Source organism: Mesocricetus auratus, unplaced genomic scaffold, assembly GCF_017639785.1.
Source record: "Mesocricetus auratus isolate SY011 unplaced genomic scaffold, BCM_Maur_2.0 Super-Scaffold_100006, whole genome shotgun sequence".
Taxonomy (NCBI): Eukaryota; Metazoa; Chordata; class Mammalia; order Rodentia; family Cricetidae; genus Mesocricetus; species Mesocricetus auratus.
The window spans coordinates 11,223,878-11,251,715 of NW_024429190.1; the positions used below are offsets into that span (position 1 = coordinate 11,223,878).

The following is a 27,838-nucleotide window of genomic DNA, read 5'->3' on the forward strand; positions in this document are numbered from 1 at the left end:
TATTACACCCGTTCCCTCTTAACACAAGCGCATCACTGTTTGTCCATGTTAAGCTTGATTTTCCCAAGACAAAAGTCACTACTGTATAATGCAGTATTTGAAAACTTGTGGCATTTCTGGAGTGAATCCTGCTTGTTTGGGGGCTTGAAACGTGTATGGAATACCTGGTTATGCAGAAACAGTTCCTTCTCTTGCCCTGGTGTGAAGATAGCAATGTCTTCCCTGAGAGATTAAGGGGACAGTACCCTCCCACCCCCAGACAACTGGACACTGTCCTGCCTTATACAACCGCAGATGAAGACACCACAACTTAAGTAAATATTTAATTTGGTTCCATCAACTATCCCAATACATTTCCCTGGTAGGGTAGCAAAACCATGCTAGGCAGGGCCTCATGAGGTATGGGGGTCATTGAGGAGACCCCAGAATCACTGAACCCACTCCACAGGCCTGGTGGTTCTGCAAAACGAGGGTCTGCTGACAGAAAGTCAAACTGGGGAAGAAGGAATTGAAGAGGAGAGAAGAGGAGAGGTCACAGCCTGTATTTTTGCCTGTAGGAAGGAAGTCAGAAGAGCTGGAACACAATTCAAGGTTTAACTGAATCATAGGAAAAAAGGCTAAGCCTCTCCATCTGTCGTAGGGTCCTCCCTAAGGTCTTCCACCATCTCTATCTTCCAATTCTGCGTTTCAAACCAAGCTGGGTCCTATGTTCCAGCTTCTCCTAGGTCCTGCTTCAAGTCTGTCTCATATACCCAAGTCCTCCTCCCTTTCATCCTTTCCCAGCCCCTCTGAGTGGAATTCTGGGTCTCCTTCAGACATTCATGACTTCAGAGTTTACAGCTGTTCCAGGTTCTTAAGGCTCAGACTTGCATTTTCAACAAATAGACGCCAGGGAGTTCCTGGAGGCCATACCTGGTCTGCTATCTCTTCACACCCCCCACCTCTTAACAACTAGTCATGCCACCTGTCAGGAATCTAGGCAATGTCCACAGCGTTAGCTGGGGACTTGACAGCCTGGAGAGAGGAGCCTCGGGGAAATGTGGGAATGCTTAAAATGTTGCTATTTTTCATTAGGGAAATTAGAAACTTCTTCTGCCTGGGAGAGAAGTGGGATGGGCATAGACAGAACTGTACGTTCTTAGAAAGCGTCATCTTTTCCAAGCTTAATAACCCATCAGAATTCTTCCAGAGCCGGGCATTGGTGACACATGCCTTTAATCCCAGCACTCGGGAGGCAGAGGCAGGCCGATTTCTGAGTTCGAGGCCAGCCTGGTCTACAAGAAATAGTTCCAGGACAGCCTCCAAACCCACAGAGAAACCCTGTCTGGAAAAACCAAAAAAAAAAAAGAAGAAGAAGAAGAAGCTCCTCTGTTCCAGGTTACTCCAAGGGAGAAAGGGAAGGAAGTAGAGGCAGTGCGGGCATCACTGGAGAGGAGAAATCTTCAGAGGGATCATGATCCGTGACTCCATATGTCGAACCAAGGGGACTATGGAGAGAGAAGCAGAGGTTACAGGGTGTCTGAGGCAAGCCAAGTGCTCTTGATTCCTGCCTAAAAACTCACAAAACCTGTGATGGGGAAAGGTCCCTGCTGTCATCTAACAGAGGCAGGAATTGAAGACAGGGTTTGGGTGGTAATGAGCTGGATATTTTAGAAAATTGTATTCATTTTCTTATATATGTGAAAAAAGCTAACACGGGTCTAGAGAGGTAGCTCAGTGGTAGTGCACCTGCCTAGCACACATGAACGCTTGGATTCTATCCTCATCCAAAACAAACAAAACACACTAGGTCTAATGATACAAAAGCAAGGACAATTTGAGGAGATTTGAAGAGATGTAATTCTAAGGCTGGGATGCAGTTCTGTGATGAGGTCGATGCTGGTCAGTGTGCATGAGGTCTTGGGTTCCATCGCCAGCATCACCAACAAACAAAAGCAGAGAGAAATGTACTTGGTGGTACACACTGGCGAGGGAAGTGCTAAGAGCTAAGGTTTAAATCAGCTCCCCCTCACGCCACAAGGGAGGCCACGTCCATGGGAGTGTCGGTGCCCATGCAGGTCAAGAGGAAACGTCAGAGCCACCGGGGTGGGGTTATAGGCAGCTGTGAACCTCCCAAGATGAGTACAGTGAACCGAACTTGGGTCCTCTCTAAGAGCGACATGTATGCTTAACCACTGTGCTCTCTCTCTCCGGCCCGAGTTTAGATTCTTGCTTCCTGTGCTTAACTTTCAGACTCTAATGTGTATTCAAATCCCCACAAGTCTAGTTCACACAAGGCTGGGAGACGCCAACGAGGCCTTTCTATTGTATCCAGTGGGTGCCAGCACTGCCAGTTGGGACCACCCCTGGAACAGCAAGGCTCACGCACTCACCTCAGCAAACATGCTGCCCACACCAAGTAGACATGTGGAAGATTAACTGCAAACCCATCTAGGTTGGGGACACACTCTTGTTTATATATACACGCTTACACTACCCACCCACTACAGTTTAACAGTGAAAACTCAGTATCTACTGATTCTGGGTGGTTCTCTGGGCTTCTAGCAGTGGTGACACATTGAGTAAAAAACTGCTCAAATAATTTGCTGTGTGTTTTGATGGCAGAACAAGGCAAAGAAAGCACTTTCCATACATCAGTTCTCCAAGTCCTCCCTGCAGCAGAGACAGCATCTGCCTTACCATCTGATGAAGAAGATGCCGCTGCTGTGAGGTACATGGCTGAGCCAGGGGCACGTCTCACACTGGGATCACCTGCCTGGATGAGTCCTAAGCCTCAGGGCGAATCGGTCACGTGGGATGTGTACTACCAAGGCAAAACCCCACTAACGCATGCCAAAGTAAGTTCCCACTTGGGCACACTGGTACATGCCTGCAATCCCAGCAACTTGGAAGGCTGAGGGAAAATGTCCACCCAAGATGAGCTTGAGCGGTACAGCAAGACACTGACTGAAAGGGTTGGATGGGGAGTGTACAACAGAACAAACAGTGAGTTCCCACACTGGAGGTAACCAAGTGATGGTAGCTGGCCTTGCAGAGACTGAGGCCTCAGGTCTCCCAGAAGACCCACAGAGGAGATACCCACCTGTGTAGTAGACATTCTCATCCCAGCCCCTCTTCCTCCAGGCCGCGTTGCGAGTCTCCTCCCGAGACTGCAGATCTTTGTAGGCTGTGAGAAAGGCACAGGCTTATTCCTCAGAGAATCTGATCTCTTCCTCAGCACAGAGACCCTTCCATTGCCCCAAACCCTGGCCTACTATCTCTTCCTCCCCAGATACCTCCTCCTTAGACTGTCAACAAACACTGCTGTCAATATCATTCAGGCACACATATTGAAATTACTCACTTCAGCTGGGCGGCGGTGGCACATGCATGTACACAGGCCTCGTGGGAAGGATTAAGGGTTTTGGAGCATATATGTATGTTGGCAACTCCTTTCTATTTCCAGTCTCAAACTCTCCTGTGAACTCCTATTTGGTGACATTTCAAGTTGGGAGCATCTGTATCTTATGATTTTTATTGCATTTATTTACTTATTCAAGGTGAGGACTATGTGGAGGTCAGAAGATGAGTTGCAGGAGTCAGATTACTCCTGCCATGTGGGCCCTGGGAATCAAACTCAGTCTGTCAGGCAAAGGTAAATGCCTTTACTACCATCTGGCTGGCCCAACACAGGCATCCTAAATATAACACCCCCAGAGGGCATGATTACACACCAATCCCATGACTTGGCTCCTCCCCTAGATGTCCTTGTCTTAGAAAAGAACACATAGCTCTTAGGGAAGAGTCTGAATGCTCCCCTTACCCTCTTCTTTCTCCTCCAGCAATTCATTCTCGAGTCCCACCAATTCAATCTTTTTTTGTTTTGTTTGGTTTGGTTTTTCGAGACAGGGTTTCTCTGTATTGTTTTGGAGGCTATCGGTCCAGCCCAGCCTCGAACTCACAGAGATCCGCCTGCCTCTGCCTCCCGAGTGCTGGGATTAAAGGCGTGCTCCACCACCGCCCGGCTTTTTTTTTTTTAATATTTTATTTATTTATTGTGTATACAGCCTTCTGCCTGCATGCCAGCAGAGGGTGCCAGATCTCATTCAAGGTGGTTGTGAGCCACCATGTGGTTGCCAGGAATTGAACTCAGGACCTCTGGAAGAACAGTCAGTGCTCTTAACCGCTGAGCCGTCTCTCCAGCCTTTGTTTTGTTTTGTTCTGTTTTTTTGTTTTGTTTTGTTTTTTGAGACAGGGTTTCTCTGTGTAGCTTTGGAGGCTGTCCTGGAACTCGCTCTGTAGACCAGGCTGGCCTCGAACTCACAGAGACTCACCTGCTTCTGCCTCCCAGTGCTGGGATTAAAGGTGTGGCCACCAATGTCCGGCCCCCACCGAGTCAATCTTAAGAGCAACCAATCTGCCTGAGCACGCACGCTACTGCCACTGCCTGAAGCCAGCTCATGCCCACCTGCCTGCACTAATGTGAGCATCTTCCTACACCCAGTTCCCAAACTTGCTTCCCTACCAGGCACTCTTAACAAAACCCATGGCAGCTTCAGAACTGACATGCTGCTGCCGCCTCCTCCCACCACATCCATTCCACGGCCTCTGAAGTCTACTTCTACCTGGTGGCTGTCCTCCTCGTCCATCCCATCTACACACACTCTTCCTCTCCACTCAGCAAAGGCCTCCTCACATGCTGTCCCTTCTGATTGTGACATCTCCTGGCTGGCTGGCTTCCTCACCCTTCAGCTCAGGAGTCATATTTTACATTCAGGAGGACATTGTCTATCCAAGTCACTAAAGTCCCTTGCTTCTTTCTGCTGTCTTGCCCTACCCAGTCTCCTGCAGCATCTTTCACCGTGTGAAATTGTTGCTAGTTTGTCTGAGGGTACATCGCCCTCTGCTAGGGTGTAAGAGTAATCAGAGCACAAATGCATCCACATTTTATGAGGTGATGGGACAAATGGGCTCCGGGAGTGTCTCCAACCTACCCCATAGGTGATGTACCACGTAGAGCTCTCCTATTTGTGAAAAGAAGCCTCCCACTGCCTCTTGGTTCTCTTGACGGTACTTGATGGCCCGAGCCCTGGAGATAGCAGAGAACATGGAACACTGGCCCAGGTTGATTCCTTGGCCACACTTTATGGGCGAGGTCAAAGTGGGACCAGGGAATGGATTCTGGAAGTGCAGCTGCCAGCTGGTTGGTAGCACTCTACAGAATCTGCAATGCTCAGGTAGGGCCTTCTCTGAGATCTGTGAGGAGCAGAGCATGCTGGGTTCCCTGTAACATACCCTGAGCAAGCCCACTGGGAGCCTAATGGGCAGGACAGCAGGGGCCACCACATTCCCAACCCTAGCGCCACCACTTACCAGTTGTTTCCCCACTCAATCATGGTTCCGGGCTGAAAGAGATCCAGAGAGAGGAGGAAGTGAGCACCACCTTGGACTCCCAACATCACAGGGGCAGGGAGAGGAAGCTAGCCTTCCCCAGTGCCAGGGGCTTCATTCAGGGGCCCTGACACACCTGTGCAGCTATGCATAGGAGTGCACATACCTCTGCTCTGAGCCCATAAGGAGGGAGGAGCATCAGGCCCTCCTAACCTGAGCTCCTGCAACACAGCAGCAGGGAGACAGAAGGCAAGAGTGGCTCTGTGGGAAGCCAGGTACCTTGAGCTTGTATGTCCTCAGCTCATAGATGTTGGGGCCAGCTCTGGGCTGTGGCTCATTCCAGAAGCTGAACTCCAGAAGCAACTGGTTTCTCCTGGACAGAAGCATCTTGCTCCGTTCCCTCCGGAACTCCAGGTACTCCTGAAGGCGGGGCATCACAGGCCAGGGGCTTTATGGTACCCTGTCAGTGTGTTCTGTGGGTGGCAGAGGGTCTCCCACACTCCCCTCCACACAGGGCTGGGGCTGGAAGCAACATGCACAAAGGATGCTGGGATACCTTGTTGGTTTTTAGCTTGTTCATACAGTCCATGAGGGCTGGATAGCCACCTGAGAACCGCCATAGGTGCACTGTGGGGACAGGGATACAGGTCAAGGAGCTATAGGAAGCTGAGCGTGTGTGTGTGTGTGTGTGTGTGTGTGTGTGTGTGTGTGTGTGTGTGTGTGTGTGTGTGTGTGTGTGTCCTGGTTCCCTTTGTCTTGGTGAGGAGTAGCACTAGGTGTGTGTTGTAAGGTGGTTATCTTAGATACAAAGCCTGGAGACTGCTAGCTCTGCTGTGTTTGGTAGCCTAGCCTTGGACCCCTCTAGGACTCAATGTCCTCATCCACAAAACCCCACCAACATTCTCAAAATAGCAGCAACAAGAGGATCAGATGAGGATGGGGGGGGCGGCTACTGATTATGCATATGCTTGGCATGCAGAAGGACCTGGGTTTCATCTATAGCATCACAAACAATGCCAAACAAAAGATGATAAGAGTGTCTTCCAGCCTAGGAACACCAGCAGAAACTCGGATGAACAGAACATTCCAAGAGGGCTGACGCCATAGCTCAGTGGTAGCGCACTTGTCTAATAGTAGGGGGTCCCAAGTTCCATTTCTATCACTGCAAAAAACAACCAACCAAACAACAGTTACAAAACAAGAATGTTCCACAGCAGTGAACTTGAGAAAATAAATAAATAAAAATAAGCACTGCAGCTATGTATGGAGACAGGGACATGCAGCTATAGCTCTGGGGAAGCTGTTGCAGAGGGATGCCTTGAGTCAGTGTCTGGGAAGGAAAGAAGGAAGCAGGCTGGGGATATAGCTCAGCTGAGAGCCTCACAAAGCCCTGGGTTCAAATCCCTAACCCTACACAATACCCAAATATATGTGGGCTGGTGACACACATTTGTGTGGAGACAAGAGGACCAGAAGATTCAAGGCCAGATTGAGCTCCTGTCACCCCCCCAAAAAAAAGGAAGGAGGGGAGGAAAGAAGAAGGCAAGAGGCAAGGGAGGGAAAGAAGGAAAGACAAGCTAAGGACTGGGTTACAGGGAGACACCAGCATGCGGTTGGGGGAAGGACACATACAAAAATGCCAATGTACACATGATCTCCTGGGGGATACTCCAGTGAGAGGCCAGCCTCATTCCCACTGGGAACTCTTGGGACGATTAGATTCGCCCCCCTCATCATAATCTCTGCTGGCTTCTATAGTAGCCCCTCAAAAATCCCTGCCCTGCCAGAACCTCGCTCTGTGACCTTGTTTGGAAACAGGGTCGCTGAAGATAACTGAGTTAAACCTCCAGACTTGGCAGACCTTCAGTCCAGTCTGGTGCCCTTATCAGAGGGATGCATACCAAGGGAACACCATGTGACTCAGGAGACAGAGCTCAGACTGATGTACCCACATGTCAAAGAATGACAAGGGTTCCTAACGGCCAGACGTTTCTCCCTGAGGCCTCAGAGAAAGCCCAGGCAGAGCTAATATCCTGATTTCTGTCTCTGGATTCCAAAGTTGAAGGATGCACTTCTGTTCTTGGAGTCTGCGGTATTTTATTATGGCAGCCCTAGGTAGCTAACCTGACTCCCAGTAAGCTAACCATGAGCCAAGTTGTTGCTCAGTAAGAGAACATGTTCCTGGCGTATTCGAGGCCTAGGTCATGGAAGGAAAGAGGGAGGGTGAGAGAGAGAGGGACGGTGGGACAGACAGAAGGGGACAGAAGGAAACTGGAAAGGACAGAACACTAATGGTGGGGATCACAGGTGTGCAGGGAGAAAGGCCCCTAGGAGAGTGAGGGTTAACAGGCTGACTTGAAAGCACCAGTTCTGTGACTTCCCAAGCTAGCCAGCCTTTCCCTCATCTGACTTTGCTGGTGCCCTGGTTTCCCCATTTGCAAAATGGCCTGACCTATGTCTTAGAGGACCTGTTCCAGAGGGAAGTACCTAATTTTTGTACGGATGGCAATCTGTCATATTATGGCAAGCCAAGAATGCTGAGTCACGGGAAACGGACCAATTTAATGTGAGGAGTTAATAGGACCTCACCACTGGCTAAGGAAAGAAGTCTCTGATTATATCGCAGTGGCCCCTAGAGAAGACAGATCGGTGATTTTGACAAGTTTATTCAAATGTATATCCCTGTGCTCCGCTCCTAGAGCCTGACTCTAATGGCCCGATCCTTAGATGATTCCACATAGAGGTGATAAATCTCAAGGTGTAGATCATGTAGGATGTGCTTTATAAGTCAAAATTCATTTCAGTTAGTAAGCATGTTTTTAGTTTTGTTTTAGATAGGGTATTACTAAATAGTTCCAGACTGGCCTCAAACTCTTGACACCCCTGCCTCAATCTCCCAGGAACTAGAATTACCAAGCCTGGCTCAACCAATAAACTCTTTCATTTTTTGAGACAGGGTTTCTCTGTATAACAGCTCTAACTATCCTGAACTAGTTCTGTAGACCAGGCTGGCTTCAAACCCTCAGAGATCCATCTGCCTCTGACACCCCCCCCCCAATGCTGGGATTAAAGGCGTGGGCCACCACATCCTGGCACAACCAGTAAATTCTATTTAATAGAATCCAGGAAGTTCTCCTACTGTCCATCAAGTTGATCAAACATTAAAGAAACCATACTACTAAGCAGAAGGCAAATGGCTTGTCTCTTGATTACCAGAGTTAATATCTGTCACCAGTACAGAACAGATAATTATAGAGCTTTGTCTTTCTCTTTGTACAGATTTCCTAATATTTTTTGAATCAGGATCTCTATGAATCCCTCACTGGCCTGAACTTGATATGGAGACCAAGTTGGCCCTGAGCTTATGGTGAACCTCCTGCCTCTACTTCCCAAGTGCTGGGATTACAAATGTGTACCACCGGGGGCTGGAGGTGGCTCAGCACTTAAAACCACTGGCTGCTCTTCCAGAGGACCCGGGTTCAATTCTCAGCACCCAAATGGGAGCTCACAACTGTCTCTAACTCCTGTTCTAAGGGATCTGATGCCCTCATACAGACATTCATGTAGGCAAAACACCAGTGTACAGGAAATAAAAATAACTTACTTTAAAAAAAACACACACACACAAATGTGTTCGCCATACTAGGCTTAGATTTTTTTTTAATTAAACACACATTTGTCAGGATTGAGACAGGTTGCCTTATGAGGTGATGAGCTCCCATTGTTGGGAGTATGTAAGAGAGTTAAGAGGACTGTCTGTAATGGTTGTGCCATAGTCTATGCCTGTACCATCCAAAGTGACACTCTGCCATACTGGAACTGTTTATAGCTGTCTACCAACGCAACTGTGAGCTGGGCAGATCTATCAGTGGACATTTCAGGTATATCAAAGATGACCGAGGAACTGAATTTTTTGGTTGTTTTGGTTAAGTTTGGTTTTAACTTTTTGAGACATGGCCTCATTCTGTAGACCTGGCTGGCCTGGTGCTCACTCTGCAGACCAGTGTGTCCTCAAATTCACAGTAAACCTTCTGCTTCAGTCTCCTGAATTCTAGGATTACAGCAGTCAGCCACATGAGCTTTTAAAAAATATTTTTTTCAAGATTAATTTTATGTGTATGAGTGCTTTGCCTGAATGCATATATGTGCACCATGTGTGTGCCTGGTGCCCATGGAGGTCAGAGGAGGACAGAGATCCCCAGACCTGGAATTGTAGATGGGTGGGTGATGACTGGGTGCCAGAGACTGAATTCAGGTACTCTGCAAGTGCAAAAAGTAGTATTAACTTCTGAGCCATCTCCCCAGGCTCCAGCATACATTTTTTGAAAATAATTTTTGAGGACTATTTCCTTTTTAATTTTATGAGCATAGGTGTTTCGCTTACATGTATGCCTGTGCACCATGTACATTCAGTGCCTATGGAGGCTGGCAGAAGGTGTGGGATTCTCCTGGAACTGAAGTTACAGACAGTTGTCAGCATCCAGGTGGGGGCTGGGAATGGAACTCGAGACCTCTGGAAGAATAGTCAGTGCTCTTAACCACTGAACCATCTCTCCAGCCCCACCCTACACCCCAGCATAGATTTTTAAAAGAGAGGAAACATTTATATTGAGTATTAATTATTGCAAAGAGATGTAGCCCTGACCCCCAAAACTGACTACCTGTAGGAGACAGCAGACAAGAATGTCGGCAGCTACAGGGATATATGATCAAGGAATGACGAGGCAAGTAGTAGAGGTTAGACAGCCAGGGACAGTGCCTGACCCAGCAAGGACAGTACCTGGCCCACCAAAAATGAAAAGAATCCAGTCTTTCAAAAGGATGCCGTGTCTACACCAAAATGTAAAACAATAAGACAGGCAAGGGCTGGTAAGAGGGCAGGGCAGGAAAAAGCTCTTGCTACACAAGCCAGACAACCGGAGCTTGATCCTGGAACCCAAGTGAAAACGCCAAGAGTGGAAGCCCACATGCACATCTGTAATCGCGCACATGCACATCTGTAATCCAGCCTGGAGTACACACAGCACAGCAGCAGACACCAAGGGGACTCTGCCTCAACAAGGTAAAGAAAAGAACCATTGTCCACTGACCTCCACAGGCATGCCACAGCACATGCACACCTGTACACACACACACACACACACACACACACACACAGGTACGCATGCCAAATAAATAAATAAATTTGAAAATAACTTTAAAAGACAATCAAATAAGCCAAGTGTGCTGGTGCACGCCTTTAATCCCAGCACTCGGGAGGCAGAAGCAGGCAAATCTCTGTGAGTTCAGGGCCAGCCTGGTCTACAGAGTGAGTTCCAGGATAGCTAGGGCCCTGTCTTGAAACACAAAAGAAAAAAGACTGGTGATAGAACCATTTCAGTACTCAGGAGGCTGAGGCAGAAGAGTACATCTTAGAGGCCAGTCTAGACTGACTACACAGTAAGTCCCCAACTCAAACAAAATAAAAACATGTAAATCAAACCAAGTAAAGTAGGCAAACAAAACAAAATGCTTCAGGCTGGCCACCTATTGCTGAGAGCAGAGCAGTTCTGCCTGGGGAACTGATGAACCACAGGCAGGACAGCACAGCGAGCAGAGGGGTAGTGAAGTAAGGCTGTGGACTGGGTTAGGAAGGACTCACAGGCCTCACGGCTGCCTGAGAGCACTGAGGAGCCACAGCGGGGCAATGAGGTATGAAAGAAACACATTTCCCCATGCTCCCAGAGATGCTGCAGAGAGAGAGGAGGGCGATCAGATGGGAGAGCTATTGGAAACCCAGGCTGGGTGCCCACAGTGGCCCTGGAGACAAGGGAACCTCACCTGCCTGGTCCTGCTCCCCGTACCATGTGTTCCAGTTGCCCACAAGCGAGCAGGGGTAGTCCTCATCCAGGTGCAGCGTGGGCAGCACAGCCTCCCTGTGGGAGCAGGGCCCTGAGATAAAGGCTCCAACTTGGGCCCCAGGACTGAGCTTGTCTCCTCTCTAAGAAGTGTAGGTGGGGAAGACATCCTTAAGGCTTCCAGCTCTAGAATCTACACCCTTGATTTTGGCAGGAGAAGGAGACAAGGGTTTTTTAAGGGTTTCTTGGGAAAGAGGGACCTACCCACTACCTCCCAGCAGTGGTTGGGAACAGTAGATGAAAGTCACTCACGTCAGACTGTTGTAGGCATCCAGACATTCAGGCTTCACATTGTGAACTGCAACACAGGGCAGAGAGAGAGAGAGAGCAGGCGGTGAAGTACATGCAATACCCATACATGTACGTATACGTGTGTGTGTGTGTGTGTGTGTGTGTGTGTGTATGTATGTCAGAGTGGACAGGCCCCAAATAGGGTCAAGACTCCCAGGACAGTATGGGGCATCCTCCATTATCATAGCTCAGCTCTTTACCCCCCCCCCAAAAAAAGCCCGAGGTGCAGCTAGTCAGTTTAGCAACTACTCACATTGGATCTTGTAGAGATTACTAGTCTCCTTCTTGGACAGCAGAGTGGAGTGGGCATCCTTCCGAGGATCCACCTTGTGCACAAAGAGGGAACGGAACCAGCTGCCTTCACTGTCCTTGGAATAGAAGCTGTAGGACAGAGAGGGTTGAGAGGGCCACGCGGAGGCATAGGAGCAATTCCCCTGCCCAGGTGTGCTGCTCCCTTGGCCTGATGACCTACATTTCTGAAAACAGGGCCACGGAATCCCACGGCAGCTACAGAGTGAAATGTCATCAGCTGGGCAGACACGATTCCTTCTAGAGAGATCCCAGCTGCCCAGTCTGCATCTGTATCCTTGTAGGCCTAGGCGGCCAGGAGAGAGGCTGTGCCTTCCGTCTCTCCAGCATCTCTGCCTTCACCCCCTCCATTCCATGCCTGAGTTCTCCAGCCACACAACACAGTCTACTGCTAAGAGGATTAACCCCCAAACTCACCTTGCCTGATGCCCACTAGATGGGACCCTTGTGATGACAAAGACCACTGGCCTTCCTAAGGCAGGCAGGCTCCCAAGAGTAATACAATTCTTTCCTTTGTCTTTCTGGGTTCTGATACAATGTTATAAGCTCCTTCTTCCTACTCCCTGGTCCTACAGGAGTTCTGTAGCAGCGACAGCTTTCCTGCCTCACCAAGCCCTTTTCTCTGTACGTGTATGAATAAGAGAGAACAGAATTTTGAATCCAAATCCTAGGGCCCTCTGACAGCCTAACCATTTACCCTTCCAAGTCATTAGGCCCAGTGGCATGGGATAGCTGTTGCCCTTCTGGTTGGAAAGGCCTCTAAATTAACCCAGGAACAGAGAATGACAGCTTATATGTTCCATAAAGTCCTTGACAATATCAATTCAAGAGCCTTCTGCTGGATCTCAGCAGAGTCAACAAACACCATACTCTTGCACAAACTCCAGAACCTTGGACAGAACTTCCTGTCAGATCTCACCTTGAGCCCACACCCACCCAGACTACCTGGCTCACAGATGGTGGCAGCTTTTTGGTGGCAGGACATAGCTGCACAGAGGTCACAGAATCTGGGCCTTTTCTGGGTAACTGTCTTCACCAAGGGCAGAAATGTAACTTTCTTTTCATGTAATGCATGTTTACACAGTCATCTAGAAAGAAAGGGGTCTCCTCACTGCCCATGTTGCCCTGAGTAGACATGTCTCAGAGATTTTGGCCCTACTGGAAACCACCTGACTCCTAACTGAGGTGGCCACTGTTCATGCCAGGCCCACTCTGACAGTTCTTAGGATAACGACCAAGCTGACCAACAGGCTTCCACTCCTATCTTAATCCCAGTCCCACATCCTCAGGAAACCCAAACCTCTCCCACTTCCCCCCTAGCATGATGGCCACAGACACAATAGTTCCAGTAGATAGGTGTCTTCACCCAGTGGAAGAAGCAAGTTCCTGTAAAGCAGAGGAGGAGAGAGAGGAGGCGAGAGCCTCACAGGCCACTACCGTTCTCTTGCTTTGGTTCCCCTGGTGTCTAGAGTCTGATAATGCTCAGCTTTCTTTTTCAATATTAAGAAATAAATGAAAGTCTCAATATTAGGTATGATCTCCATGCATGTTTGGCAACCCTCTATCATCTGAAAAGGCTGAAATGGTTCATTTCTTTTTTTTTAATAATTCTTTTTATTTGGTTATTACTGGTTAATTATTATGTGATCAATATTTTTTATTTTTATATAGGTATTTAATTTTGTATTCATGTGTGTTGAGTGTATGTTTGTGCACCACATGCTTACAGGAGCCCACAGACGTCAGCAGAGGCGTCAGATCCCCTGGAACTGGAGTTACAGATGTTTGTGAGCTGCCATGTGTGTGCTGGAATTCAAACCTGGGTCTGTCACAAGAGCAGCCAGTGCTCTTAACCACTGAGCCATCTTCAACCTCCTTAATCTAACTCTTAGAAGCTCTCTAAGTTCATACTTAAGACAGTCCTCAGCCCACTTTTCCTTCCAACTACACTTTTAAGACCTCACACCTAGATGTGAAGCTAGGTGTGGTGATCCACCCTTTTAAACCCAGTACTCAGGAAACAGAGGCGGGCAGAATCCTGTCAGGTCAAAGTCACCCTGGTATACAGAATGAGTTCCAGGACAGCCAGGGCTATTTAGAGACCCTGTCTCCAAACAAACAACCCCCCCCCAAAAAAAACCCAAGCATTCACCTCCAAGCTGGAGATGGCTCAGCAGTTAGAGCAATGGCTGCTCTTTCAAAGGACCCGGGTTCGATTCCCAACACTCACATAGTGGTTCATAACTGTTTATAATTCCTGTCTCAGAGGATCTAGTGCTCCTTCTAGATGCCCAGGGCACCAAGAGTGCACATGCTGACGAACATCCATGGCGCACGCCTTTAATCCCAGCACTCGGGAGGCAGAGACAGGCCGATCTCTGTGAGTTCAAGACCAGCCTGGTCTACCGAGCGAGTTCCAGGACAGCCTCCAAAACAATACAGAGAAACCCTGTCTTGAAAAAAAAAAAAACCAGCAACACCTGTCTCTCACCTCTGAAGACCTCCCAATTTCCAAATGATGCCACAGTCTGGACTTCTACCTCTTGAGATAGCCACTCCTTCCCCTTTCACAAAACAGCCTCCAGAGCCTTCTGAACCTTACCATCCTGCAATCCTGCAGTGACTGAATCAGCAGCTCCAACCAGGGCCCTGTGATGCCCCCCACTGCGGAGCTCAGAAGAAGGGGGATCTTCATCTCTTGTCAATGACTTGAACTTGCTCAGCTATCTTGGGAATGTAAAGAAAAGAGGCCAAAAAGAAGAAGAAAAAGTAGAAGAGGAGGAGGAGAAGAAGAAGAATCCCCACTCAACAATCTGGCCTGATCTATGAGATCTTTTTTGTTTGTTTGTTTTTTGAGACAAGGTTTCTCTGTGCAATCCTGGCTGTCCTGAACCTCAATCTGTAGACCAGGCTGGTCTTGAACTCAGAGATCCACCTGCCTCAGACACCCCAGTGCTGGGATTACAGGTGTGTGATAGCACAACAATTATTTTTTAATGTGTAGGAGTGTTTTGCCAGCGTGTAACTGCACCACCTGCATGCTGCACCCATGGAGAGCAGAAGGAGAGCATCTGCTCCCCTGGGACAGGGCCCCCTGCAAGAGCACTAAATGCTCTCACCCACTGAGCCATTTCCCCAGCCCAGACCCACAAGACCCAGATCCCTAATGACTCATGGAACCTTATGTACATAACCAGTTCAAGAAAAACAACTTAGGTCACAAAAATTTACTATTATGGAATAGAATAAGACGTCCATCTGCTCCCTCAAATATGAGCTTGAACAAGAGCCTCACGATGGTAAAACCAATCATCCCCATAATTATTATAAAAAGGCTTTCCATCCCTTTTCAGGGGCGGGAACTCATGCTTTCTTGCAGTGTATTTCAACAAGTTCTCTGGTCATGTCTAGATAAATTATTTTACAGCAGAGTTATCATCCTCCCCAAAAGTGTTTCATATAGCGAATACTATGTTCCTTTCCTATATGCACAAACTTATAATAATGAAGCTTAATCTGTAAGTAATGCATCTTCATTTATAAATCATGATATTTATAATTATGATGAAAGTTAATTTATAAGCATAGTAAGAAATTAACAATGATAAAGTAAAACAATTATCCCATAATAAAGTGTTTATGGATGTGATCTATTTCTGGAATTTTCCATCTCATATTTTCTGACAAAAATTGCTAGCAGATACTAAGCTATGGGAAGTAGAACCAGAAATAAAGGGTGTAATATCTAATCTCCATTGTCCACCAACTGGGTTTGGGATAACCTAGGAGACACATCTCTGGCCATGTCTAGGAGGAGTTTACAGGGAGGCTTAACTGAGAAGATTCTCCCTACACAGTGGCTAGAGGCCTAGACTGAATAAAAGAGGAAAGAGGGGAGAAGGAAGGCCAGATGAGCAGTCGAATTCATCTCTCTCTGCTTCCTGACTGCGGACACAAAGCAAGCAGCCCCATCAGGCTCTGGCTGACAGCACGGACTGTGCACTCCGAGCCCCTTCTCCCTTAAGCTGCTCCTCCTCAGGTATCTGGTCACAAGGAGAAACGTAACTGACAGCAAATGAGGAATCTATGCTGCCTACCTGGGAGAGGGAAGACAATAGATGGCTAGATTTAAATGTTTATAACGCGAAAAGAATGCTGGCTTAAGCACTTCTAAACTCATGGGCTCTTTCAGTTATTGCTCATGTGTGTTCACTTAGCATAACGCAAAAGGACACGTGTCATTAGGTGGGATGGACGAATGGTGCACTTAGGGTGCCTCTGGACCAGGCTCTGGGATCTCTTCACTGCAGGAGCTCTGTGAAGCAATACAACCCTCTTAGAGTGTGGGTTCTGCGACTGCCACCTTCAGGATGAAGCCCATGCTCGCAGTTTCAGGAACTTACCGAGGTCAAATGGAAAACCAGTCCCTCAGGTGGGCTCTGAAGGGCGTGGCCTTTGCTCTGAATGGCGGGGCTGCTTTCCCAGGAGGTATGACAGGGAGGAAAGTGGCTCTATTTGCCCACCAAGACCTTTGCTCCAGAGCTAGGCTCTCAGTAACTCATTAACATCAGTAGTAGCCAAGACAAATATCCAGTGGCCGGTCCTGAAGAGCAGGCACAGAGGCTTCAAGGCTGGGAGGGAGAAGGGTCCCTGCAGCTCTGATGCCTTCCATCTTCCTGCGATTCTAACCCTGCCTGCATGCAGGCCTGCTTCTCAATGTGCTCAGTAAGCAAGACATAGCAGCCCACCCAGCTAGGTCTTCTCTTTCTTACTAATTTTTATTTCATTCTATGTATATGGATGTTTTGCCTGCAAGTGTGAGACACCATGTGGGTGCTGGGAATCAAACCCCGGTTGTCTGGAAGAGTAGCCAGTGCTCTTAACTGCTGAGTCATTTCTCCAACCACAAGAAGATCTTTTATATAGGTAAAAATCTGGTAAGTTCCAGGGAGAGTCTCAATTTCAAGCCAACACCCTCAAGAGCATATTAAAAAAAAAAAAAGAGATGTATTTATTTAATGTGTGAGTGTTTACCTGAATGTATGCATGTATACCACCTGGGTGTGAGGAGACAGCATCACATCCCCAGGAACTGCAGTTACAGATGGGTAGGAGCCGCTGTGAGGCACTGGAAACTGAACCACTCTTTACCACTGAGCCATCTCTCCAGCCCTCAGGTGCACATTTTCAAGAGTTCAAATTTTCCTTTTCCAGTATTTCCTGATGTTCTCCTACCCTGACCTGACCAATCTTTCTCACTCTGCTCCCCTGTTTTGTTCTGCACCAGTGGTTCTCAACTTTCCTAATGCTTAGACCCTTTATTACAATTCCTCATCTTGTGGTGACCCCCAAACATAAAATTATTTTTGTTGCTACTTCATAACTGTAATTTTGCTATTGGTATGAATCTTTTTTTTTTTTTTTTTTTTTTTTTTGGTTTTTACGAGACAGGGTTTCTCTGTATTGGTTTGGAGGCTATCGGTCCAGCCCGGCCTGAATCTTTTGTAATAACTTATTTTTATTTTATGTACATTGGTGTTTTGCCTTCAGGCATGTCTGTATGAGAACACTGGAGCTCCTAGAACAGGAGCTACAGACAGTTGTGAGCTGTCATGTGGGTGATGGGAATTGAACCTGTGTCCTCTGGAAGAGAAGCCAATGCTCTTAACTGCTGAGCCATCTCTCCAGCCCCTTGTTATGAATCTTAATATAAACAGCTCATATGCAAACCCTGTGAAAGGGGTTGAGAATGCTGCTCTATGGGAACACCTAAAGCCCCATGCCTGAGCTAGGGATATAGATTCATGGGAGAATATTTGCCTACCTAGCACGCATGACACCCTGGGTTCCATTTCCAGCACTGAAAAAAAAAACTTTTGTTTTGTTTGATTATTACACTTTATTTATTGCTTGTCTTCCTACTAGGATGCAGCCATACAAGGATGAGTCTAGTATGTTCTGTGTCTCCATAGCACATGCTCTATATTTGGGAAATAAATGAATGGGAATGGGACATAGAAGCAAAATGGATGGATGGATGGACGGACGGACAGAAGGAAGGATGGATAAATAGATTAAAGTCTGAAAGTTAAAGAGAGAAGAGCCTGGCCTAGAATGTGGACTCAGACTCAGGTGCCTTCCCATTCCAACCACCACAGCAGAATTAGTGCTCACTAACCTGTCAGTGTTTCTGACAAACCCGGGTTCTAATGCTAGCTCAGCTTCACCATTCTCGTCTGTGCAACAGGGGACAGAGGAATGTGACTAACGGAAAGAAGGCCTGGCATGACAGTAGAGCTAACATGGCTACTTCTAACTTCCTAATGGATCTCCTCGTTCGCATTTCCCCTTTTCTTAATCGGCCCCTTAACCTTCATAACGCATTTTTGGAACTGGGTAGTGGTGGTACACTCCTTTAATCCCAGCATTCGGGAGGCAGAGACAGATCTCTGTGAATTCAGCCTGCCTGGTCTACAGAGAGTTCCAGGACAGCCTCCAAAGCTACAGAGAAACCCTGTCTTGAAAACAACAACACAAAAGCTCATTTTTGGCTCCTGCAGCACTAGAACAGAATCAGGGCCTGGCATATGCCAAGTGAGTACTCTACCTCTGACCTACACCCTATTCTTTAAAGCATCATTTCTGACAAGGTTTCTCTGTGATGCCCTGTCAGTCTTAGAACTCGCTCTGTAGACCAGGCTATCCTTGAACTCACAGAGATCCACCTGCCTCTGCCTCCCGAGTGCTGGGATTAAAGGCGTGTGCTCCCAATGCCGGCTCCACAAAGTCTTGTTTTCACATCACTCCTCTACTTGATGCCCACAAAGCAAAGTTTGTCCTACATCTCTATTTGAGATGCTAGCTCCCTTTTAAATGCGATAATTTTGGAGCTAGGTTTCCCTACTGCTGTGGTTCTCAGACTAACACTATCAGCACTTACTCAAAAATTTCAGACTCTATCCCAGGCTACAGCACAAAAGCTCAGGGGATAGAATTATGAGTCAGGCCTAGCAATTCACCTTTTTATGGGGGTGAGGCAGGGTCTCACTACTCACCCTAGGCTAGCCTGGAACCTCATATTGCACAGGCTGGCTTCAAGCTGGTGATCCTCCCGCCTGGATTACATACATTCACCATGCATGGCTACAATCTGCATTTCAGAGTGTGAGTGTTCCTGGTATATGCACATCTATACACACAAGCAAAGGGCATCTGGTTCCTCCTCTATTCCTTCGATCAGGGTCTCTCCTTGCACTGGGAGCTTGTGCTTTTTCCTCCTTAGGCTGGCAGCCAGCAAGTCCCACTGGTTTTCCTGTCTCTGTCCCCTATAGTACTACAGCTATAGGCATATGAGACCACACCCAGCTTGTCACATGGATGCTGGAATTCAAACCTGTCTCATGATTACACAAGTACTGTTAACTACTACACCATCTCTCCAATCTCAATCTGAGTTTTTAAAAGCCTACACAGGCCCGATTTGGTCAAGCATGCCTATATTTCAAGGTCATCCTCAGGCACATAATAAGTCTGGGCTATATGAGACCTTATCTCAAAAAAATAATATAAAGACTCAGGCCTAGTGGTAAACATCTTTTATCCAACATTTTGTGAACTGAAGGCCAGCCTGGTCTACAAGGCAAGTTACAGGACAGCCAGGGGATACATAGAGAAACCCTGTCTCTCCCCTGCCCCAATCAAACAAATACTAATGGATCTAGAAAGATGGTTCAGTGGTTAAGAGCACTTACTGCTCTTGCAGAGGACCTGAGTTGTGTTCCCAGCAACTGTGCCTGGTGGCTCACAGCCACCTCCAGCTCCAGGGAACCTGATGAGCCTCTCAGACCCAGCAGGCCTACACTCACATGCATAAACCCTCACTCAGATATGCACATATACACACACAATGATAAAAACAGGCTGGGCTTGGCGGCATACACCTTTAATCCTAACACTCAAGAGACAGAGGCTGATAGACTTTGGGAGGTCTATAGAGAGCTCCAGGCCAGCTAGGATTACAGAGTTAGACCCTGTATCCAAAACACAAAACAAGGGCTGGAGAGATGGCTTGTCATTAATAACAATACTGCTATTGCAGAGGACCTGAATGTGTTTGCATCTCACAAGCGCCTCCAACCCAGTTTCAGGAGAGCTGGCCTTTGTAGACTCCTGCATGGCTCCCAAAACTCATGCAAACAAACGCATAAGTAAAGCAAATAATTTTTGTTTGTTTGTTTTCGAGACAGGGTTTCTCTATGGCTTTGGAGGCTGTTCTGGAACTAGCTCTTATAGACCAGGCTGGTCTCAAACTCAGAGATCCACCTGCCTTTGCCTCCCGAGTGCTGGGATTAAAGGCGTGCACCACCAATGGCCGGCTTTAGCAAATAATTTTTTTAAATCTTAAAAAATCCCTAACCATGGGCTGGAGAGATGGCTCAGTGGTTAAAAGCACTGACTGTTCTTCCAGAGGTCCTGAGTTCAATTCCCAGCAACCACATGGTGGCTCACAACCACCTTGAATGAGATCTGGTGCCCTCTGCTGGCAGAAGACTGTATACACAATAAATAAATAAAATAAAAATTAAAAAAAAATTCCTAACCAAACAAATAACAAGGACCTATATGGCTAGGAATGGTAGCAGCCACCTGTGATCCCCAATACTCAGAGGTCTGAGACAGGATGAGTCCAAGTTTACCTTAGGCCTGGGCTACAAATGGAGTTCAAGGCCAGCTTGAGCACTCAGCAAGACTAGGGCTCAGATCAATGTTAAAAGGGAGAGGGATAGGGCATTGTGGTGGGACACTTGCCTAGCATTCACAAGGCCCTAAATGTAACCCTAGTCCTGAGAAGAGTCAATAAGTGAGACCTGCCCAAGCTGGACCGGTCTAGCCCTTTCCCATGAGAATCTCTCTCAGTTTCACCTCAAATCTTTCATTAGCTTCATACAGCGTGGTCTTTTACCACAGCAATACAGCAAGCCGCAGACTATCACCCTTCCATTCCCCATGTGACCTAGGGCAATGCTCTTGACACAACAGCTCAAAAATTCTTTCACCTGGATGAGAACATTTCCATCTCCTTGGGCAAAGCTACTGTGGAGTCATGTTCGTTGGCACTGCCAATGAAAGTCAACAATCTGATGCCTCTCTGAGAGCAACAGCTCGAGAACCTCAGAACTTTCTAGAATGGGAAGCTCCGCTCTCTGTAGGTCCTGAAACATCTCAGTTTGAGGTGGCTGCTTATCATGAGAAAGATGTTTTCAGCCTTAAGAACGGAAGTTTGGGCTACAGACATAGCTCAGTGGTGGAGTGCTTGCCTAGCAGGCATGAGGTCCTATGCTCGATTCCCAGTGTTGGAAACAAGGGGAAACACGTAAACATGAGCCCCCTGCCTCAGTCTACCAGTGACAGGATCACTATTTATTGAGCAGCTACTATACGCTACAAATTAATCCTCTCAGTACTTTTACTTTTAACTTATTAACTCTGGGGATTTTGTACAACGTGTCTTAATCATATCCACCCCTCCTCTTACAGTAAAATTTTAAACAATGAGTGAGCCAGCAAGAAGGCTCATCAAGTAAAGTGCTTGCCATGCAGTCTCTTCACCCCAAATCTTTGGTATTACTGCAAGCCCCAAGAGTGACTCCAGAAAGATAGAGAGCAGGCTGAAAGTCAGCAAGGAGGGGTAGTCTTGGGTCTCAATATAGGGCCAGGGCAAAAACAAAAGCCGATCACTGAGGGTAAGTATCATAGGAAAGTGTTGAATGTCTTCACAGGGCATAGAGGGGATTATCATACCCATTTTACAAAGAAAGGAACTGACACTCAAAGAATCATTAAGGATTGCCAAATTAGAAGAAGCAGGCTTCCTCTGACTCTCCCTCATGCTTTTGTGACCTCTGGGTGTTTGCCACGTAAAAGATCCAACCACCAAATGACTGTTCCTTTCTCAGGGTTAGTATCTTTATTCATCTAGAAAACATGGTCTCTTAAAAGATGATCTTGTGCCAGGCAGTGGTGGTGAGCACCTTTAATTCCAGCACTCGGGAGGCAGAGGCAGGCAGATATCTGTGAGTTCAAGGCCAGTTTGACCTACAGAGCAAGTTCCAGGACAGCTAGGGCTACACAGAGAAACCCTGGGGGGGGGGATGATCTTGTGGGCTGGACACACCTGTTGGTTATGAGAATGCATTGTTCTTGTAGAGAACCCGAGGACCACATCAGTAGGGCAGCTCACACCTGCCAAGGGACTTAACTCCTTTCTCTGTCCTCAATGGGCACCTGCATACATGTACACATTCTCTCTCCCTTCTACACACACATAAATAAAAGTAAATCTCTTTAAAGAAAAAACATAGATGATCTTGAGTAAGTGAGATGTAAAGGCACCTGCTACCAAGACTGACAACCTGAGTTAGATACCTGGAGGCCACACAGTGATCTCCACATGTGTCATAGTACACACACACACTCACGCATGCTGGAATACCAATATTCATTTGCATATGCACATAAAATAATTTTTAAATTATGTTATTTGTGGGTGGGGTGTGTGTGTGTGTGTGTGTGTATGCACCACTTGCATACCGGTGAAGGCCAGAAGAGGGCGTCAGATCCCCGGAAGTGGAGTTGCAGACTACTGGAAGTGGTCATGTGGGTAGGCTGTGAATCAACACAGGTACTCAGAACCAGCAACCAGTGCAGTCATCTAACTCCCCCCAAATAACTTTTTGTTTGTTTGTTTTGTGTGACATGGTCTCTCTATGTAGTCCTAACTGTCCTGGAGCTGGATATGTAAGCCAGGCTGGCCTCCAACTCAGAGGTCCACCTGCCTCTGCCACCCCACTGCTGGAATTAAAGGCGTGTGCCACCACTGTCTGGCTCAAACTAACTTTTTAATGTAATATTTTCCTGGATACCCTTTCAACTCTCACAATGACAGAAAATGCTTGAGGTGTAGGCCTGGGCAATTGGTAACCCAAGCATGGCTTCTTCGATTCTCAACAATCCAATGAGGTCTGGAGACACTATGGTTTACTGGTAGGAAGAGCACTAGCATGGCATACCCGAGCTCCTGGAGTCTTTCCCTAGCAACACAGAACAATCCTGTCAGACACGTCCTGTTTCCTCCCTCCACAAAAGGCTGTTTCCCAGTGTCAGCTTCTCCCTCTATCAAGCTTGGAGGTGGAGGGCACATGTCCAACCCCGAAAGTCCTAGTTCACAGTGATCTAAGGAGACTCATCTCTGGGCTGGGGCAGGAGCGCGGGTTCCTGTCCGCAGGTGTGAGGACAGGTGTTCTCACTTCTTTAGAAAATGCTCTTTGAACCTCACTGTTCTCAAACCAGTGAGGGTGTGGGGCTGTGGAAACAGGGGAACGACTAGGGAAGGACAGGTTAGCACGGGGTCAGAAGTGCTCAGGGTGCCAGGGGCAGAGAGCCGGGGTAGCACAGGAGGAGGAGGGAGGGGCAGCCCCGAGCCAGTCAGGGGAAGCCAAGCCCTCCACAGCCAGAGCTGAGCCTCTCTCCTAGGAGGCCACCAGCGGTTGTGCAAAGGGCAAGGTGCATCTCGAGCCCTTCATGGCTGGGAGGCTGACCTTGAACAACCCTGACCCCTCCTGTTGACTCACTGGACAGTGCTGGGTGAGGAATCACCTTGGGAATTCCCTCTGAACCCCGGGCCTCCTCTCCTTCCTCCTAGAACGTCCTGAGGAGGAGCTGCCTGGCCCTGAAGCCCCCAGCACACGCTAAATCACAAAAGCCAGACTTGAGGGCCTCTACCACTGTCCTCTGCCTTCGCCCCCGCTCCAGTGCTTAAAACCTGTCCCTCCCACTCACCTCATTTTTTATTCTCAGCCTAGACCCAGGTCCCTAACAGGACAAAGAACCTGCCCAGCAAGGCATGGTAATGCACGCCAGAAATATCTAGGAGGCTGAGGCAAGAGGATTCCGAGTTCTAATCGCATGTAGTGTGAGCCTGTTTAAGAAAACAAAATCCTACCCATATCTTTTCACCTCCCTCATTCTTTCTCAGACTCCTCAGGCCTACATCCCGGCAGCTCCTCCTCTAACCCCCGAATTCCAAACCCAGGAGCCTGCTCTCCATCCCAGCCCCCTCCCCTGTCCCTGTTCCGGGCACGCGGTCGGCCCCGTGGGCCTCTCACCGCACAGCAGCCGCAGCCGCGAGGTCCCCAGCGCGGGGTCCCGGCTTCCCCAGCAGCCGCCGTGCCGATGCAGAGATGATGCACAACCGCGGAGCCATGTTGGACCGAGCAGGTCGGAGGAAGGCCACGCCCCAGCCCAGTGGAAGGTGGCGGGGCTAAAGAAAGCCACGCCTTCGCCCCGCCAGCCTTCCTTTCAAACACAGCCAGATCGGAGTTCTCCAAATCCCTGACGAAAAATCTGTATCCACATCTCTGCAGCTAACTGGTTCGGTTCCCTTGAACAGCCCTTTCCCCACTCTGTACCTCAGAATTCACCCAGGTAAATGCGGGCGTCGAACAATAAGCCCTGGACATTCGGAGGACAAATTAAAGAGGGTCTGCATACCCCCAAAATTGTATACAAATTATGTGTGCCTTTCACTTCCCTTCCTACTATGGCTCTGGGGGTGGAGGCCAGGACTTCACTCGTGGCTAAGCAAACGCTCTGCCTTAAAACTGCTGCCATGATGGTCATGGACTCCAGCCTTCTGGAACTCTTCTAAAAGCTGCCTTAATCATGGGTCTCATTGCAGCAATGGAAAAGTAACTAGGACAAACTGTGATTATTTTTCCCCTTGAGGTTTTTTTTTTTTAAGATTCATTTATTAACTATACAGTGTTTTGCCTGCACGTATGCCTGCAGGCCAAAAGAGGGCACCAGATCTCATAGATGGTTGTGAGCCATCATATGGTTGCTGAGAGTTGAACTCAGAACCTCCGGAAGAGCAGCCAGTGCTCTTAACCGCTGAGTCATCTCTCTGGCCCTTGTTTTTGGTTTTTTTGTTTTGTTCCTAATGGTTTTTCAAGGCAGGCTTTCTCTGTGTAACAGTCCTGGCTGTCTTGGAACTTAGCTCTGTTTCACCTCCTGTTTCCTCTTTGTGTCTCACTGGCGACTCCTCTGACTCTGCCCTTCTTCCCAGAGTCCTTACTCTGGTTCTCCTGTCTAACCTTATCCTGTCTAGCTATTGGCCAGTCAGCTTCCTTATTAAACCAATCACAGAGTAATTTACACAGTGTACAGAAGGATTATTCCACAGCAAACTGCCTGGCTAAATATATTTTTTATTTAAAAAAAATTCAAGGGGCCCGGCGTTGGTGACACACACCTTTAATCCCAGCACTTAGGAGGCAGAGGCAGATGGATGAGTTTGAGGCCAGCCTGGTCTACAAAGCAAGTTCCAGGACATCCAGGGCTCTTACACAGGGAAACCTTGTCTCAAAAAAACCCTTTATTTTATGTGTATGTATATGCCTGAATGTATATATGTGCACCAAATGCATACAGTGCCTGAGGATGTGAGAAGAGGCACCAGGTCCCCTGGAACTGGAGTTACAGGTGACAGTGAGGGTGCTGGGGGTCGACTCAGGTCCTCTGCAAGAGCAGCACTTACTGCTGACCATCCTCTCCAGGCCTCCCCTTGAGTTTTCTTAAATGCTACAATGAACACAACTTACTTTGTGTGATTTGTTTACAAAGGGAACTGTATATCAATATGATAAACAGAAGTCAGAATCAGTTGTCACAGCCTGTGGAACCCTCAAAATAAATGCAGTGAAAGTCAGTGTTGAGAGCTGTAGCTAAGACAGCAGGCTGGCAGTCTGTAGCTCAAGTTGGGTAAGCAAACCCAGCACACAAAGGGTATCAGGGACATAGCTGGCCCTGGAGGATAGTCTCTTCATTCCAGGAGTCAGTGTGATCTCTACAGTCAGTGCTGCTCAGGAAAAGCCACAGGGTTAGGTGGGGATCACCAGATGGAAATATTGCTGCTGTCATGTGGTGGGATGTGCTTTTCCTTTAAGAATCAAGAGGATGAACGGGTGGTGGTGGCGCACGCCTTTAAGATCTCTGTGAGTTCAAGACCAGCCTTGTCTACAGAGTGAGTTCCAGGCCAGCCAAGGCTACACAGAGAAACCCTGTCTCAAAAAAAAAAAAAAAAAAAAAAAAGACTCAAGAGGCAGGAGAGATGACTCAGCTCTTACAGAGAGTGTAGGATCCAGTTTCCAGCACCCACATCTGAAACCTCACAATGCTATAACTCCAATCCCAGGGGATCTGACCTCTTCTGCCCTCCATGAACACTTGCACACATATGATGAACTAAACTCATGCAGGTACACCCACACGTAAATAAAATCTCTCTGTGTCTCTGTGTGTGTGTCTCTCTCTAAGACAGAGTCTCACTGTATAGCCCTAGCTATAGAGGCCCAGGCTGGCTTTGAACTCATAAATCTATCTACCTCTGCCTTCCAGGTTCTGGGATTAAAGATATGTGCTACCATGTCCAGTTTTGCCCTCTCTTTTTTTTAACTTCCTTTCTTTCTCTGAGGCAAGATCTCACTAAGTTACCTAGGTTGGCTTTGAACTGACCATTCTTTTGCCTAACCACACAAATACATGGATTACAGGTCTACATCACTAGCTCAGTTGTCATTTTTAGATTACTCATACCTGTGACACAGTGAAATCTATATAAATAGTTGCTATGCTATTTGGGAACAATGATAAGAAAAAAGTCTGTACATGTTCAGCACCCATATATTTTTCCCCAAATGTTTCCAGTTATGTTTCCCATAATTACTTGAGTGCACTACTGCAGAACCCATAAATACAAAGGGATGACCGGGAAGGAACTTTCAGAATGAAAGCACAATCCAATCACAAAATAATCAAAGGATGGAGGTTACCAGCAACACTGTTTCACTCACCTCAAGGGATAATTTTTTAACAAAAAGTTGAAATGGGCAGTCTTTATGACCTTGACCTTTTGACCATATAACCAATACAGACTCTTGAGAATCAAGCCACAAGAACAAGATGCATGGACAAGAGGTAACAACCTCACTAAATCCCAGGATTTCATTTCATTTTTTTTATGAGACAAGATCTCACTCTGTAGCCCAGGCTGGCCTTGGACTCACAGCAATCTTCTTGTCTCCCAAGCATGATATTGCAGCATGAACCACACCACACTTGGCATGAAGCCTGCAGCTTCTGAATGCCTCAGTTTTCTGCTGAGGTGGGAGAGAAGAAGGAAGGGAGAGAGGAATGAAGAAGGGTTGACTTGCAGCTTTTCTTATGAGTCTATGAGTCTTTCTCTCTCTCTCTCTTTCTCTCTCTCTCTCTCTCTCTCTCTCTCTCTCTCTCTCTTTTGGTTTTTCGAGACAGGGGTTTTCTGTATTGTTTTGGAGGCTGTCCTGGAACTCACTCTGTAGACCAGGCTGGCCTCGAACTCCCAGAGATCTGCCTGCCTCTGCCTCCCGAGTGCTGGGATTAAAGGCATGAGCCACCAACGCCCGGCTGAGTCTTTGTCTCTTTCTTTCTTTTTTGTTTTTGGATATCCTGGACTCACTCTGTAGACCAGGCTGGCCTCAAACTCACAGAGATCTACCTGCCTCTGCCTCCTGCGTGCTGGGATTAAAGGTATGTGCCAGTACAACACAATCTCCATTTCTAAGAAGGATTTTTCTCTCCTCCCTCAACCTAAATTGAAGCAGGTTGGCTCCTTGATGAGGAGAGATGGAAGGCAGGTCTTACTCCCTATCCTGTGTGAAATGTCTTGAGTATTTGTCCCCCAAATTTCATGCGTTAAAAGTCTCGTCTTTAAAGTTATACATTAGCCGGGCGTTGGTGGCACACGCTTTTAATCCCAGCACTCGGGAGGCAGAGGCAGGCGGATCTCTGGGAGTTCGAGACCAGCCTGGTCTACAGAGCTAGTTCCAGGACAGCCTCCAAAGCCACAGAGAAACCCTGTCTCGAAAAAAATAAAT

At 47.6% G+C, this 27,838-nt stretch overlaps 1 protein-coding gene and 1 long non-coding RNA gene across 2 annotated transcripts; both read right to left on the minus strand.

Moving 5' to 3' along the window:
- Nucleotides 1–310: 310 nt before the first annotated feature.
- Nipsnap1 (nipsnap homolog 1) lies at nt 311–24,184 on the minus strand. Its single transcript, XM_005068936.4, has 10 exons — nt 24,032–24,184; nt 11,812–11,939; nt 11,520–11,565; nt 11,191–11,285; nt 5,927–5,997; nt 5,650–5,790; nt 5,353–5,384; nt 4,974–5,068; nt 3,083–3,166; nt 311–1,487 (listed from the first exon to the last, which is right to left on the minus strand). Exons 1-10 carry the CDS (start codon nt 24,127–24,129, stop codon nt 1,423–1,425), a joined length of 855 nt encoding a protein of 284 aa, XP_005068993.1. The 5' UTR covers nt 24,130–24,184; the 3' UTR covers nt 311–1,422.
- Nucleotides 9,002–11,184, minus strand: LOC121140772. Its single transcript, XR_005877675.1, has 2 exons — nt 9,755–11,184; nt 9,002–9,630 (listed from the first exon to the last, which is right to left on the minus strand). It is a non-coding gene; the product is annotated as an uncharacterized LOC121140772 (long non-coding RNA).
- Nucleotides 24,185–27,838: the final 3,654 nt, after the last annotated feature.